Source organism: Panthera onca, chromosome C2 (genome assembly GCF_046562875.1).
Source record: "Panthera onca isolate mPanOnc1 chromosome C2, mPanOnc1 haplotype 2, whole genome shotgun sequence".
In the NCBI taxonomy this organism is placed as follows: Eukaryota; Metazoa; Chordata; class Mammalia; order Carnivora; family Felidae; genus Panthera; species Panthera onca.
Window position 1 is genome coordinate 121523939 of NC_138347.1, and position 16319 is coordinate 121540257.

The 16319-nt window shown below is 38.7% G+C and overlaps 2 protein-coding genes across 10 annotated transcripts in view; both read left to right on the forward strand.

Moving 5' to 3' along the window:
* Positions 1-6669, forward strand: part of GK5 (glycerol kinase 5) — a 79867-nt gene extending 73198 nt beyond the window's left edge. For all 5 annotated transcript variants that reach the window (XM_060638841.3, XM_060638840.3, XM_060638838.3 and 2 more), the window contains one exon: positions 792-6669. In XM_060638841.3, the coding sequence (XP_060494824.1) occupies positions 792-946 (155 nt within the window). In that variant the 3' untranslated portion in view covers positions 947-6669. The remainder of the gene's footprint in view (positions 1-791) is intronic.
* Positions 6670-13580: 6911 nt separating this feature from the next.
* Positions 13581-16319, forward strand: part of TFDP2 (transcription factor Dp-2) — a 188741-nt gene continuing 186002 nt past the window's right edge. For 3 of the 5 annotated variants that reach the window (XM_060638831.3, XM_060638832.3, XM_060638833.3), the window contains exon 1: positions 13583-13923. The gene's annotated coding sequence lies outside the window, so the exon portion shown is untranslated. Of the gene's footprint in view, positions 13924-16319 lie in introns of all 5 variants that reach the window. The other 2 variants (XM_078432283.2, XM_078432282.2) reach the window with 2 other exon arrangements.

The following is a 16319-nucleotide window of genomic DNA, read 5'->3' on the forward strand; positions in this document are numbered from 1 at the left end:
CCAAAGCAATATTATCATGATGAAATACAGTAGTTTGAAAAAGACACTACTTATTATATTCAATCCCAACTTTGGATTTACGAGTATCCCAGGGAGTTGCCTCGTACCTCAGGATATATGACAAAAATCTTAATTTATCTTTAGTTTTTTTTTTTGTTTTTTTTTTTTGGGACAGAGAGAGACAGAGCATGAACGGGGGAGGGGCAGAGAGAGAGGGAGACACAGAATCGGAAACAGGCTCCAGGCTCCGAGCCATCAGCCCAGAGCCTGACACGGGGCTCAAACTCACGGACCGCGAGATCGTGACCTGGCTGAAGTCGGACGCTTAACCGACTGCGCCACCCAGGCGCCCCTATCTTTAGTTTTTTAATTATGTAAAAAGAAAGTATACTCTTTCTTACTTGGTTTTTGTGGAGGGTTTTTTGTTTTTGTTTGTTTGTTTTCAGGGTTTTGTTTTTTGTTTTTTGTTTTTTTCCTTCTAGCAAGTTATGAAAGTAAATGATGACAGGGTCAAGTTGCTCTAGACATGCTTTGGCAACATGCCACACAGAAATAAAGCTGATAGTTAGAAACAAAAGATTGTGAAATCCTGGTGTATTTATTCCTAGGGATAGTCAATCTAACAAAATTCAAAAGCAGCAAAATATTTTGGATTGTGTTTTAAAACAATAGTTGTTAAAAAAATAAACAATAGTTGTTTATCTGTGTACCAGTTCACATAGGTTTGTGGATAAACTTTATGGGCTCCTTATTTGCCTTAAAATTTGAGAGTAATTTTTTTCTCCCTATAGGGTTTTGGACTGACAAGGAGGAACTAAAGAAACTGAGGCAAAGTGAAGTGGTTTTCAAGCCACAGAAGAAATGGCAAGAATATGAAATGAGTATGGAAAACTGGGTCAAAGCAGTGAAACGCTCCATGAATTGGTATAACAAGCTGCAGCACTAAGTGGAATGGTTGGTTGATGTGACATGCAGATGAGACACAGCTCAGGGATAATAACCAATACGACGATGACTGAGAAGATTTAAGATGAGCTTTGCAACCTGAGAGAAAAAAAAACCAGTGCTTTTTTGAAAACAAAACAAAAAATCCCTCATTTTTTAATATAAACCTTGGTAAATTGTAAGGCAACAGTACCTCAAAACTTTGTATCTTCTGTTTTATAGTAAATTCCAAAGGACATTAGCCATTTCCAGCCATATTTTTACAGCTATGGGTCCTTCTCCTTTTTATACGGGGTCAGTGATCTATACACACATTTGCTATCTGAGTTACTAGTTCTGGGTCAAGCACCGTTCATGTTTTGTTCCAAAACTAAGTGACAAGTGTTCCTTTAATTCTTTAAAATTAAATGGGCTATATGAAGTTCACACAGCTAGAAAGAAAGAATGAGGAAATGCCGAAATTTTGAAACATTAATATTTTATATTTAAAACCATAATTGTTCAGTACTGTATCCAAATATGAGCTCAATATGCCCCACAGATAGGCTTACTTGTTAGTCAGTTCTTTCCATTATTGGGCTTAAAGACACTGCCTTAATTTTTACTTGTTTAACCAAAATCTGAACATTCTGTATGTATTGGAAAAATAACTTTAGTTAATGAAACTAAAAAAGGTCTTGATTCATCAGGAACAAGAAGATATTTTCTTTCTCAAACAGCATTTCTTTCAAAAACTTCTGCCTAAAGTATAACATCCCGTTTTTGTTTTTGTTTTTCAAAATCCAGCTAGTGAATATAAATCTTGCTTTTCTTTTCCTGTTCTTTATCTTTGTTGTTGAGATGCTTGCATAAATGTCTTTTGCTTTTATTAAGTGCCTAATTGACAGTGCTTAATTTGAAGAAAGTGCCCTAATTCATTGGTGACATAAGAATTGCCTTCACTGCGGTATTTAACTTGTCCAGATATCTTTTATTTTTGTCCAATCTGCTCATCTCTCTCAGATAGCTTCAGTGGGTAGCGGACAGAGGTAATCAGAGTATATCCATGCTAATGATTGCCCTATAACCACCTGGGCCAGAGCTCCACAGAAAGGAGCAGGGACAGTTCTACAATATCAAACTTTCTTGATAGAAACAAATGTAAAAGAATCAGAGTTGTGAGTAGCTTTAGGCCTGGTGTAAAATTGTCCTATGGAAGGAGACTACCTTCCAACCTGTTCTCATACTGTTTGGCCCTCTCTCTATTTGGGCTAGGTTCCATTTAGACTTGTAGCAATAATGAATTTATTTCTCTCTTAGTCAGGCTTTGTCACATGAAGTCCTACTGTTCTAGAACTAGTTGTTAAATACTAATGTAATTTAAAAAGTGACTGTTGCAGGGAATTTTGTGGTTGCTGTCACATGTATCTATTTCAGTGACAGATGTGATAGACATCTAGGGGCCACATTGCATTTCACCAAATTCTATTTCAGTGAACTATGTCTTCTTAAAGTATTAACATTTTTGATGGAATCATTATAGCCAATGGTATCATTAACTCCATTAACTAAGATTTGGAAATATTTTTGTTAAGTGGAGGTGTTTTGTTCACTGTAACAAGTTAGATTCCATTATGTAGATAGTGTTCTTTTATTCTTTTTCATTTTTTATGTCCTTTTTACAAAGCTTAGTGAGCATTTATAGGCCTTTTAACCAAAATCAGATCATATGCAAGCATCTCTGCTGTTTTACTATTTCTTACAGATTCTGCTTCTCAGTGGGTATGGTTTCATAGGAAAGAATTGTAATTCTTTCTGTATTAAGATATACTGAATTGTAATATTATTAATACTTAAAAATCTGTTAGCTCATTTCTTTTTCACATTCTTCTTTACATCATAAAACCACAAAATAAAGGTTAAATACCTTTTAGATAATGTGAGAGAGTAACTTAGAATATGTCTCATCAGAATTGAGCATCTCAAAAATCAGTGGCTAATTTTTCCTTCTGTTTGTCTAGGAGTTAATTTATTTTTACTACCTCGCATTGTTTTTTAGTGACACAGTTTAGTAAATCTTTTGCCAGATTTGACCTAAATCAGGAACATGACCACATTTGCTTTTGTAGTTGTAGAAACAGTTGCTATTCAAAATCAGTTGAGCAAAATAATTATCCCTTCCATCTTCCAAGTTTGTTTTCATTTGTATGCTAATATTTGCAGTTAAAAAAAAATTGTGCTAAGATTTCTCAGCATGTTTTATTTTCCTATTATGGATCAATCAGGTATTTTTAGGAGATCTGTAGCTATCTTATCAGAAGAGAATGTTTCTGTACAATCCTTCTTAAAGTGGTACTAATTGCTTTCATACTGAGACTTACTGATTTTTAATTTTTTTACATCCGACCATAATATGGCTTCTCAATCTCAACATTATTGACATTTGGGACAAGTAATTCTTTATTTTGGGATGTTGTACTATGCATTATAGGATATTTAGCAGTGTCCCTGATCTGTACCCACTAGCTACCAGTAGCATCCCCCTAGTTGCGGTGGTCAAAAACGTCTCCAAACACTGCCAGATGGACCTCAGGAGGCAATATCACTCCCAATTGAGAACCACTAATATACTATTAGAAGAAAATTGAAGACTCTGCAGATGTAGTATCTGTGACACTCCTTTTCTCTCTGCCTCATTTTATCTTAGGAAATGGTTATTAGCAAAAAGAGGTGGTCGTATCTTGAATAGTGTTTCTACTTTACTGGTTATTAAGGCAAAAAAAAAAAAATCTTATGCTGTAATTGCCTTCTGCTGTTTTTACCCATTCACCCTCATCCCCATGCATGCATCCTCTGTGGTTTTGAAGAGTGGGTTGATGACTTCAGTATAGGATTAATGTAGTCTGTAAAACATCTTGATGTGATCTGCCTTTTTGCTTCCTTTTCATCTCTGAACAAAAGAGATGATCACTCTTTTATCTGCCTCCTTGCAACACTTCTATCAAACTGGAAGCTTCCCAGAAGCAGAAACCATGTCTATTTCGACAACTTAACTCTGTGCCTTCCTATTGGTTGGGTGAATTTTTGCTTTATAAGTGCAACTTGTTTTTGCGCATATATTTTATCCTTGATTTACATGCATTTGTTGATAGGAAGTAGCTTATATTTGTTGCACGTAAAATATGTTTTGTTGGATTAAGAAGGACAACATTGACCCGTGAACAACATGGGTTTGAACTGTGCAGGTCCGCTTTATATGCAGATTTTCTCCATAAATATATGTACCATACTGTAAATGTATTTTCCTTATTATTTTCTTAATAATATTTCCTTTTCTCTAGCTTACTTTATTGTAAGAATACAGTGTATACTACATATAAGATACAAACTGTGTGTTAACCAACTGTTTATATTATCGGTAAGGATTCTTGGTCAACAGTAGGCTAGTTAAGTTTTGGGGGGAGTCAAAAATTATACATTGACTGCACAGGGGGTCAGCATTCCTAACCCCCATGTTGTTCAAGGGTCAACTTAGGAGAGCTAGAATCCTCATACTGTTTATTTTTAAATTCTTCATGTTTATATATTTGCATATATATTTGTGTAGAGATACACATCTATAAATACACATAGTTATATCAACTTTCTAAGGTATGGTTAAAGCCTGTTCATTCACAGGTTTTGTGTATTTGATTGTATGCAGCTCACCGATTGAATCTTAAGAATACCAAACCCTCTGGCATTAGAGGGAAGTAACTTCAGAAACAGCCCCTTCTGCAGAGGACTTCTACCGGGGACCAGGCTTTAATTAAAAGTAATCTAATCCAAGAGTTTGGCAAGAATTTTATAATTCTCTGAAAAGAGGACCCTGGAGTTCTTCGACTTGAAGTGATTCTAGAGTCATCCAGAGATAGCCTAGAAGGCTCCGAGCTACCCCCAAAGACTCCGAATCTCTTTGGGAAATCTAGATCATGTTTCTCAGTTAGAATTAAAACATACTCTAGACTTGCCTGGTCCCAGAATCATCTTGCATACCCAATACTGGGTCATCTGTTTCAAACCAGTCAAAATAGTAACCCCAGAGAAGTGAAATAGGTGATCCAGAATCACATGTTTTTAAGTTTTGGAGCCTCATAGCCATAAATATTTTGATACCAGCATCGGTTCTAAGTTACTGGCTATATTGTCACCACATTCCCATGGGACCTTTGCCCTTAGGGGAATGCAGGAATGATCTTGGGAGTGGGAATGTTAGAGACAGGAACCTGAAGAGTCAGATTATTTCTGAAGTTCTCTGTATTCTATTTCTACTGCCTTTCCCCCCTTTATTATAAATTTGGTTTATTGAAATAAAGTGGCTGTATCTGTACAGATATCTATACTATTTAGAATATAAATGATGTAAGGTTTGAGTTTAAATGAGCCATATCTTTCCAAGAAACTTTCAGACTGTTCGAGAGTAGCAGTACCATTTTACATTCCAACCAGCAGTGGATGAGAGATCCAGTTTCTCCATATCCTCACCAGCATTTGATGTCACAATTTTTTATTTCGCCACAGTGATAGGTGTGAAGTTTTCTCAATGTGGTTTTAATTTGCATTTCCCTAATTAATAATGATGCTTAACATCTATTCATGTGCTTTTTTGCCATCTGTTTATCCTTTTCAGTGAAATGCCTGTTCATATCTTTTGTCCATTTGCTAATTGGGGTGTTTGCTAAATGAGCCATCTTTAGATTAAATCTCTTTAAAAAAAAAAAGAAACAACTTTAAAATCAGTCCAGTGACTTAAGAAGTCATTAAGTAACATTCCTAAATTCTTCTAGGCAAAGTGTATACAGCACTTGAATGTGATTTTATAATGTAGGGAGCAGAAGAGTTCTTACATTCTTTCTGTATTCGTGTAGTATAGTCATAATATTGTATAATGGCAAAAAAGTTTCAAGGATACTTTTCCTTAGAATGTTAAATAAGGTGTACAAATACATATTTTGTACATAAGCTATCATAATGTTTGTAATCATTTTTATTTAAAATAAGCTGATTTGTATAAATGTTTCAGAATGATTTTGTGGAAAACTAATCTGAAATTTCCCTATTTGTGCAAGACAATTTTGATTGTAATTCATATGCATCAACAAATTTGTAATCTTATTTCTCTGATGTTCTTTACAAATTTCAGAATTATACTAAATAGTCATTGAGAACCTCATAAATCAATGTTAAGATCTACAGTTAAAATCTAGGATGCATTGCAATAGAAATGTATTATGTAAGTTTTTCCCTTACCTTTTTTCCACTTTAACTTTTGGATTTGTTTTTTAATTTTACCTGGAAATTCTTTAATACTATTTCCTGTTTTGGTTTTTGCACATTAAGAAGGTCACAGAGAAATAAGCATATGTTACTCAATTGTTACTCAAGATAAATGTGAGCTTAATACGGTCAGAGAAGAAAGGTTTTCTGTAACCCTGCCTCTTTAGATCATGTTAGACTTATTCTATATTCTACATTCTTGCACAAGGGAAATTACTAGAGAAGAGGGTTAATCCTTTGCGGTGGGAAAAAGATGCTATAACTTGTTGTGACAATATACTGTATTTTTAAATACTTAGATTTTAAATAATGAGGAAAAATTCAAATACTAATATGATAGAATCAACCTAGTAGTTAAAAGTCCCTTCTGAAAATTACCTAAAATTATTTGGGAAACTACAATGAAAAAGTAAATGATTTTTCTATACATATTATGTTTTAAGGCCATTTTTATTTAGTCTTTCTCTGTTCATTGCTTCGGGTTTGCACACATACACATCCAGTATGGTGAAGTGACATCCAGATGGTGAAGGATTCGGTCAATCTGGATTCCATTCCTTGACTGTAATGGAGACCATGGTATCATTCCAAAGTAGGATATTTGAAGGATGATAGACATTCACTTAATAAGGTAAAGGGGTTTTCTTTTAATTTTATTTTAGGTCAAAGTAATATTAGTCTAAAGAGGAGGATAAGGAAAGGGGCTATTATGGAGATAATGTGGAGCTGACTTTTCTGAAATTTATCTATTTTATAGCAATATTTTTAAAGAATCTTGCAATTGTAAAAAATTGTAGGAAAAAATGGGGATGGTAGGGAATAATGATGGGTTTCTTACTACTTAGAAAAAGGAACAGAACCCATTAAGAGGTGAAGATTTTAGGGCAGATATATTAGATTTGCTAATTTCCCTTCCTTCTCACCTACCACTTGGGTAAGAACATGAGCTAGCAGATACTAGGAAATTCCTGTATCCTCATGCAGTCCACAAGCCTCTCGTCCTGTCTCTCCTAGAAAGTCCAGTCTCTGTCGGCATCTCGGCTTCATCACCAAATGCTGTCAAGAACTGAAAAGGAGTTTGAAATTTTACTCTACTTGAATGGAAACCAATTTGACAATAAACTTCATATATTGGGGGAAAAAAAGAATAAGAAAGGCAAAAAAAAAAAATTTTACTCTACTTGGAAAGTAATAAGTTAAGTGTCCCACAGTTCTATGGATATTGGCAGAAGATAGGAGACTCCTGGGTCAGAGATTAAGGACTTTTTACTCAGGCATAGCAAACATCACAATCTTCATATTTACATTGGTTTCCTTTGCCACTCAACTCCTACATGGAGCAGTCCAGGTTGATGCTGTGCACACACTGAGTCTTCTGTACAGCTGAGGACTCTCAAGCTGAGGAAATTTGAGTCTTTTGTAATGGGCTGCAAGTAAACATGTCCAATGCTTACTCCAGAGGAAACTATTTTTATTATAGTGGATAATAAGCAAAAATGCCCTCTGTTCTGGATGGAGATGTGTATTTTGGGACAAAGGCCTCAGTGCCTCTTCTTGTAAGACAAACAAGTGAGAGAGCCATGTAAAATTGACTCTCAACAATAAATTCATTATCTTAATAGTGGCAGTGGTCTCATGGGTGTATGCATATGTCAAAACTCACCAAATTACGTTTACTTTTTGCAAGTTTATTGCATATCAGTTTCACTTCAACACAATGGGGGGAAGAAAAGTCCCAAATACGTTGTTGAGACCAGTAGCTTTAGTGTCCCCAAAGTGCTTTTCAGAAAATGTAATTTCAGGCCCCATTCCAGACCTTCTAAATCAGATCCTGTATTTTATTTTATTTTATTTTATTTTGTTTTGTTTTGTTTTGTTTTGTTTTGTTTTGTTTTTTATTTTCAGAGAGAGTACATGTGAGTGGGGAAGGGGCAGAGAGAGAGGGAGAATCTCAGTCTGTGCTGACAGCACAGAGCCCAACACGGGGCTCCATCTCACAACTGTGAGATCATGACCTGAGCTAGAATCAAAAGTTGGATGCTCAATCAACTGAGCCACCCAAGTGCCCCTGGATTCTGTATTTTAATAAGATCCCCCAGTATTTAGTTTTTTAGCTTTGTATTTTGAAATAATTTTAGACTTAACAAAAAAGTTGTGAAAATGGCACACAGAGTTCCCCCCAACTTCCAGCTTCCCCTAATTAACATCTTACTCAAACCAGGACATTCACATTGATATAAGAGGATTAACTAATCTACAGATCTTAGTTGGATCTTGTCAATTTTCCAACTTACTGTCCTTTTTCTGGCCCAGGATTTAATCACGGATCCCACATTGCACTTATTTTCATGTGTCCTTAGTCTCCTCCAATCTGACAGTTCCTCAGTCTCTTTTTTCTTGACATTTTTAAAGAGTACTGGCAGTTACTTTCTAGAATACCCTTCAATTCTGGTTGGCCTGATATTTTCTTAGGATTAGGTTAAGGCTCTGCGTTTTTGTTAGAATGCTGCAAAAGTGATGTGGCCTTCTCAGTGCCATTAGCATGTAGTCTTATTGATGACATTAACCTTGATCTGCCATTGTAAGGTTACTATTCACCCCTTTGTGGCTAATAAGTGTCTTGTGAAATCGTTTTAGACCATGTAAACATCCTGTTTTCCATTACACTTTCACTCGTTTAAGCCTTCGTGGTCGTTTCTTGGTGGCAACAATCATTCCTGTACTATTTGCCTAATAATCGTGATTTTCTACTTACATTATTTCTCTACGTTTATTTGTTAGAATTCTACCATGAGGAAGAGCTGTCTCTTATCCTCCATTTATTATTCAATTATTTGTATCAGTACTGGGGTCTTCTTTTGGTCCACTTGACATCTTCTTGGCCCACCTTTTTATTCCAGTTGTTGCAGCAATCAGCTGTCCAGGTATAACCTGACAGCACCTTGCATCACCATAATTTCTGGGCTGGGCTTTCTCTGCCTCACAGCTTAGAACTGATTTGAATGCACTCTGTCATTTTCACCTATGGTCAAACCAGGAGGTGCTAGAGAGTTGGCACCCTATGGTCCATCTTTTAAACAATGGGGATGGGAGCCAGTATACAAATACACACCCCTTAAGTGGACAATTCTGAGGTGTGTTCTTCACAGGCCCTTGCAGAATCTTCACTATCAAGCCTCAGTGGCCTTCAGCAGGTGATCATCTCAGAAACAGCCTTGGATTGGCTTTTCCTCCTTCATGTTTCAAGCTTCCCAGCCCCTATTCCTGTTCCTTGGAATCATTTTCCAAAATAAACCACCTGCACAGAAGAATTTGTCTCAGAGTGGGAGTGGGGAAGGAGAACAAGTAAAGATTTATGTATTACCAGTTGTTAAATATTTTGACTCTCACCCCTGTACATAACTAAAATCCTATGGAAACTTTCACATCTCCAAAGGAGTTGTACAAGTATATTCATAACAGCAGAATAGAGAAAAAACCCAAATACCTATCAATTAGAGAATGGATTATGTAAATTTTGTTGTTTTTTCCATCAGTGAAAATGAATGAACTACGTCAAGAAAGATGACTCAAAGGAAATGAGCAAATAATAACAATAATTTGCAGATGAGTAATAAAGTTTGACCCCAAATATATATAGTTCAAAAACATCCAAAACTAAGCAATATATTGCTTGGAGTTACATATATATGTGTTAAAATTTTCAAGAAAACCAAGAAGATTGCAATTCAGAATAGGGTTATTTTGGGGAGAGAAAGGTGGAGGGTCACACTGGGGAGGCACACACAGAGCCCCAGTGGTGTTACTAGTCCATTTCTTAAGCTGGTACATAGGGTTTATCATTATTCCTTATACTTTATATTTTTAGGATAAAATATTTTATCATAAAAAGATTTTAGGTTTGATATTAAGAAGTGGTTACTTTTATTAAGAGTGGCTGTGGGGGCACCTGGGTGGCTCAGTCGGTTGGGCGTCCGACTTCAGCTCAGGTCATGATCTTGCGGTCCGTGAGTTCGAGCCCCGCATCAGGCTCTTTGCTGACAGATCAGAGCCTGGAGCCTATTTCGGATTCTGTGTCTCCCTCTCTCTGACCCTCCCCCATTTATGCTCTGTCTCTCTCTGTCTCAAAAATAAATAAACGTTAAAAATAAATAAATAAATAAAGAGTGACTGTGAAATCCTTCCACTGGCCTAACCAACTAAGTCATTCCAGAAATGAACTGAAAAGAAGGTTGTGTCCCTGGCTGAGAAAATTCCAAGGCTTAGATTCTCCTGTGCCCTACTGACGTGATTAAACTGTGCATAATAGGACAGTTTCTGGAAGACGAGGTCTTGATTTAATACATTTTTAAGTGTTATTTCTTTTGTCAGTCGCTGGATGGATTAGGTGTGAAAACAGGATGCTGTTTAAAAAAAGTCATATCTGCAACCGTCCAGACAACCACAGATCTTTTTGTATAATAAAAAGGTGTCATCAAAGGACCTGTTACTCAAAGTGTGATGTTTGGTGTAGCAGCACCAGCACCAGGTGGAAGCTGGTTGGAAAGGCTGACTCTATACCCCACATCAGATCTACTGACTCAGAGTCTGAATTTTAATAAGATCTCTAAGTGATTCTTGTATCTCCCTCTCTCTCTGGCCCTCCCCTGGTGGCGCGCGCTCTCTCTCTCAAATAAAGAGAGAAAGAAAGAAAGAAAGAAAGAAAGAAAGAAAGAAAAAGAAAGAAGAAAGAAAGAAAGAAAAAAAGCAAGCAAGCCTCCAGCACCAGGAGAGGGGGCAGCTCATAGAAGCTCCTCAGGTTTAACTGTAACAGATCTGTCTCTTCCATGATCCTTTCTTTGTTGGCCCAAATATTTGTAAGGAGAGACTTTATTTATGCTTCTTTCCTCTTTCCAACTGTGCTGGGCTGTGGCACTCTCATCCATTCAATAAAAACCTACTGAGCTTCCCTTGAGCATTGAGGAAAGGGTAGTGAATAGGATGACATGACTCAAAATATCAAGGAGCTTCCAAAATACAGATACTAAATGAGTAATTACGAGTTTGGTGAATGTTAGAAAGCAAAAAATTTTAGAGCTGGAGATGGGAAGTCAGAGGAAAGTAATCTCAGCTTAGATGAGAAGGCATATATGTAGGTGAGATGTGGGTGAACTGTGGGATTATTCCAAGCACAAGGAATACCCGTGAATGGAGCTCTTTGGGCACTTATATGTGTATTTCCAAAGCCTTGCACTGTTCTTGGCATACAATAAGTGCTTAATAAGTGTTTGCAGAATCAATATGTGTTCTGTCATATTTCAGACATCTACTCTCTGGCATGGGAGATAGTGGAAGCTTTATTTTCCTTTTCAAAGGAAATAAGATCCCTTAATGGGGAAAAGAGAAGGAAGAGAGCTGACTGTTGTGCAAATTGCTAAATTGGAACTGTGAGTGGGAACGAAAAATTGATTTACATGAATTTTCCTCCCAGAGGCAACTTGACAATTTATTCTGTTCTGGAGAATTTTCAGTTTTTGGCTTCAAAACCAAGCTGTTCCTTATTCTGAATTTCTTGGCCTGCTGTGAAACTAGCATTTAGTGTCTTTTACAGCATACCCTGATTAGGTCATGGAAATTCACAGCTAGATCAAACCAGTATATGGAAAATTTGAAACTTTCACTGCCCATTTTATTTCATAGTGCTGGAAGAAACATTGACTTTTAAATAATTTTTTTCAAAAGCAGTATTATCTATTGATCATAATTGCCATCATTTATTGAACACTTACTACATATATATATATTACAGAGCAAAATCCTTATATTAACTCTATAAGAGGGTAAGTTGAGCCATATGAAAACTGCCAAATATTAGCAATTCATATGGTTCAACTTAATATTGTTTTCAGACTCTCATTTTAGAAACGTATAAAGAGATTAGAGAATCCCTAATAGCCATAGCCCTCCTCCAAAATTAAGCACTGAATTTTCACAATAGATAAATCCTGCGAGAGTTACAGCTCCTTAATAACATCCACCCATCTTATTCGCATTAGTACATGTGTCTATCGTGGTTTACACATTGCAGTGAAGTGGTTTACAATTCATTTCCCCTGATAGACTTGAGTTCCTTGAGGGTGGAGGGTTGTTTTTTTTTTTTCTGTCTTGCTCATTTTTGTATCATGCATAGAGTGTTTGAAAAGTATTCGTTAACTTGAAACTTTAATAACATTTCTGTCAAAACTAGACTAATCCTATTGATTTTTTACTGGAAAATGCTCGGTAATCACTCCACTGGGGCTTTTGCATTTTAGAATCAGTCTGAGGAGGAGTACTGCATTTGGCATTCTTGAACTCCTAGGAGTTTATCTATGTACAATTATGCAGAAATTGTCTCCACCCCACCCCAGAGAAAAGTCCAAAGGTACTCTCTCACCTCCCTCACCTCCTTTAGGTATTTCCTTAAATGGCATCTTTTCTGCCCTTCCCTGAGCACCCTATTTAATAAAAGTCATCCCTCAAACACTTTCTCTGCTTATTCCCCCTGCCCCATAGCACCTATCAGCATGTAATAGTTTACATTTTGCTTATTTCTTTTGCGTATTTTCTTTCCCAACTCACTAGAACGTAAGCTCATAGGTGATTTTTCACACAGGCGCTGAATAGGCAGAGTGTTCTCATTTTTGAACAAAATGTATGGGTATTTGGGAGTGTGGGCCGCAATTTTCTCTTTAGCTTCTAAGTGACATGGTGACCTGGCCTGGTGTGGATTTTGCTTGCCCGGGTATTGAAGAACTCACGTCCCCAGTGGTCGCTAACCCATTGTCTGAATAATTAATTTCAGGGTGCCCCACACGTGCCTCAGAGTTATTCCTACCCACCCCCCTCCTCGCTGCTCCCCAGGGGTGAGCCAGCAAAAGCCTGGGGACCCAGATGTTACCACCTTAGTTCCCCCTTTTCCAAGACAGATGGGGTTTTCCTGCTTCGAGCCTGGGGGATGGGGTTGGATGGAAAAGTCAAGATTCTGACCCAAGCCCGAGATAAAGGAAGGGGAAAAGGGCGTGTCTATAAATTTTAGGCCTCAGGCCTGCAGCCCGCCTCGCAGGCGGCCTGGGAACTAAGTGTTGGTGTCAGCGCGGGGCGCCCACTGGGAAGCTCCTGTGAGCACCCAAGGCTGGGACTGGGTTGCTTGAGGTCCCGCCCCTTCACCTAGCGGCCCCCTCCCCTCTTTGGGAAGCCTGGGGGCGGGGTTTGTTTACTCCTTGCACGCACCGCCGACCTGGCCAATCCGTAGGGACCGGCGCCTTACGTCACACACCCGGGAGCCAATCGGCACCCACCGTGCTGCTCCGCCGCCAAAGCTTGCGCGGGGGAAGCGGGGCAGTGGCAGGGTTGGGTGAGGGCGGACGAAGCAGCCTGTGATCTAGGCTGCAGCAACCACTGCTGCTCGGCACGCGGCCGCGCTCTGACCCTTCCTTTTTGGGCAGGCTCGCAGGCGCAAGCACGGTCGGCGTCCCACGGCCTCGAACTCCAGGGCCTCCCCTGGGCAGGCCGCGGATCGCCCACCCCTGCCCCGAGTGTGTATCCGCCGGGACCCAGCCGCCGCCTCGCGCGGGCGGCACAGGAGCGGCGGCGCCGAAGCCGCGCCCCAGGCTCGGAAGAACAACCCTGAGAGGCCGCCTCGTCCTCTGCAGCCGAGCGGCGGTAAGGTCCAGGGCGAGGGCGCGGGGCCGCGTGCCGAGGGCCTCTGGACCCGGCCCGGCGTGTTCCTGGGCAGGTTTCCCTCCCTTCGCCTCGGGGCCCCCTCGTTACCGCGAGTTCCATCTGTTAATTCCCACGCGTTCTCCCAGGCCTGGCCGAGTAACCCCGGAGTGTCTGGGGGGAGTCGGAAACCGGCGAGCCCCCCTCCCCCGCCCCATACACACACAGCAGATTGGGAGGAGGCAACGTCCCCGTGTCATGCCTCGTGGAAGAGAGGAAGGGCTGCTTTCTACTTTCTCGGTCTCTGCAGGTCTTCAGGGCAGAACGATGGCTTCTAAGTCTGGTTTTCTGACTTTTCAGCCTTTCATGAGTCACACGCCTCCATCTGTTTCTACCAGGTGTATTTCAGAGTTCCAAAGCTTTGAACTTGAAAGAACCTCCTATCCCGCAGAAGGGAACTTTTCTTTAAAGTAGAGGATCGCTTTTGGGGCCCAGACTCCTTTGAGAAATTCCAGAGAGCCAAATCCTCTCCACAGAAAAGTATAAAGGTTTTGTAGGATCTCTCAGAGAGACGGTTCAGCTAAGTGGATGAGCGCTCAGTCACTGGTACCAGCTTGTGTTATCTTGCATTGTGTGGTCTCAGTTTCTTCATCTGTAAAATAGTAGTCACTGCCTATTACGGGTGTTTTGAGGAGTAAATGGACTAATCTGTGGAATGCATTTGGAACGGCGCACCACATATTAAGTGCCCTGCATGAGTTAGGCATTTTTATAATGGCCTTCCATGAATGCCCGTTCAGAAAAGTGCCCCGCGTTGTTTCTCTTTTTCTGTTGAAACAGTTAACAGGCTCATCCTTTTCCATATTTACTGCTGAAGCTCCCTTTGAGCCTTTGATACGTTTCTCTTCCTCATTCAGTCTCCTAGGGCTAAGGCTCCCTGTCCCACTTATTTGCTCTCTTTTTAGTAAGTTAGTTAGCTCATTCTCTTCCTTCCCCTTTCTCCCCTAAATCTTAGTTTTGTGTCTTTTCATTTGACTTCTATAGCCTAATTTTTTCTGGGCCACTCTCCTTTTCTCTTAATGGTCTGAAATTATCTTCACCTAATAAATATAGTTACAGTTATTCATCTGTCCTCTGTACAGTGTAATCATGACCCAATCTGTGTTGAAAGTTAAATGTAAAAGGAACTTAGTTGATCTGACATCCCATGTTGCTTTTCCATTTCCTTGGTGAGCCTATAATTTAGCTAAAGCTTTATCACTGTCCTGTTACTGTAATAAATCTTTAATAGTAGTGTCCATTCTCAAGTAGCACCAGGAGAAAAAAATCAAATGCCTAGACCCACCCTATGTACTGGCTCTGGATGCTTTTGTTGTTTCTTGGAACATCTTGTGCCTGGAACTAGAGTCTAGTCTACTGGCAGACATGGTGTCTGTAGCACTGTTTTGGCGGTATAGTTGCAGCAATGTGGCACCTGTATTTAATAAAGGCCAAACACTTATTAAACTCACTTTTGGGTTCTCGTTATTTCTAGTTGTTTAAGAGGGAAAACAGAATTTTCAAGTGTGTAATGCTTCATATTACCATTCTCTGACTGTGTAACTTTCTCCCCAACTCTTTTAAATATGTAGTCCAACTGGCACCTTCAAGTTTTTCCCTGGCAGCCAAAAATCTTAACTGAGTTATGTGCTCTCAGTACAGCTTGAAATTGGATGTACAGATGTTTATCCTTAATGTGAGAAGCATTTGTGGATGAAAATTATACACTAAAAGATACCCTAAAGGATTCAAAGATTGTTTTTTATAATTAGGAATTGAAATGTGAATGTACATTTTCTTTTTTTTTTTTTTCCCCTTAAACATGATAGGAAGACTGGCTTTGTTTTCTGGCTGTTGATAATTTATGTTTTGTAAAAAATGGATGACTTATTTATATTTACATTGCAAAACAGTATATTTAAAGCCCTTTTTAGATATTTGAAAGTTTTTGGAACACAGTGAGGAAACAAACTAAGCAAAAATCAAATTCATGGCAAAGGTAGTAAATTAGAACCTAAGTATTCTGACTTCTAGTTTATTGTTTCTTTGTCTGTCACTCTTACCAGTTAACCCAGAGCAAAGGATAGAAAAGGAGAGTTTAAAAGGAAATTTTAAAAGCAGAGGGGGGAAATTGCTAATTTGGGCCTTAAATATTAGATAGGGAGTAGTACATTAGCATCTTTTTTTTTTTAATCTTTAAACTTAGGTATTTTTTTTAAAGGTTAAATTATAAGCCATATATGTATGAATTTACTCACAGTCAAGTTTATATTGTCACTTGGCAAATTTGATTTCACTTTTTTTCTGACCTTGTCATCATAGTTTAAACTCTTATTGCAACGTGCATTATGATGGATCTC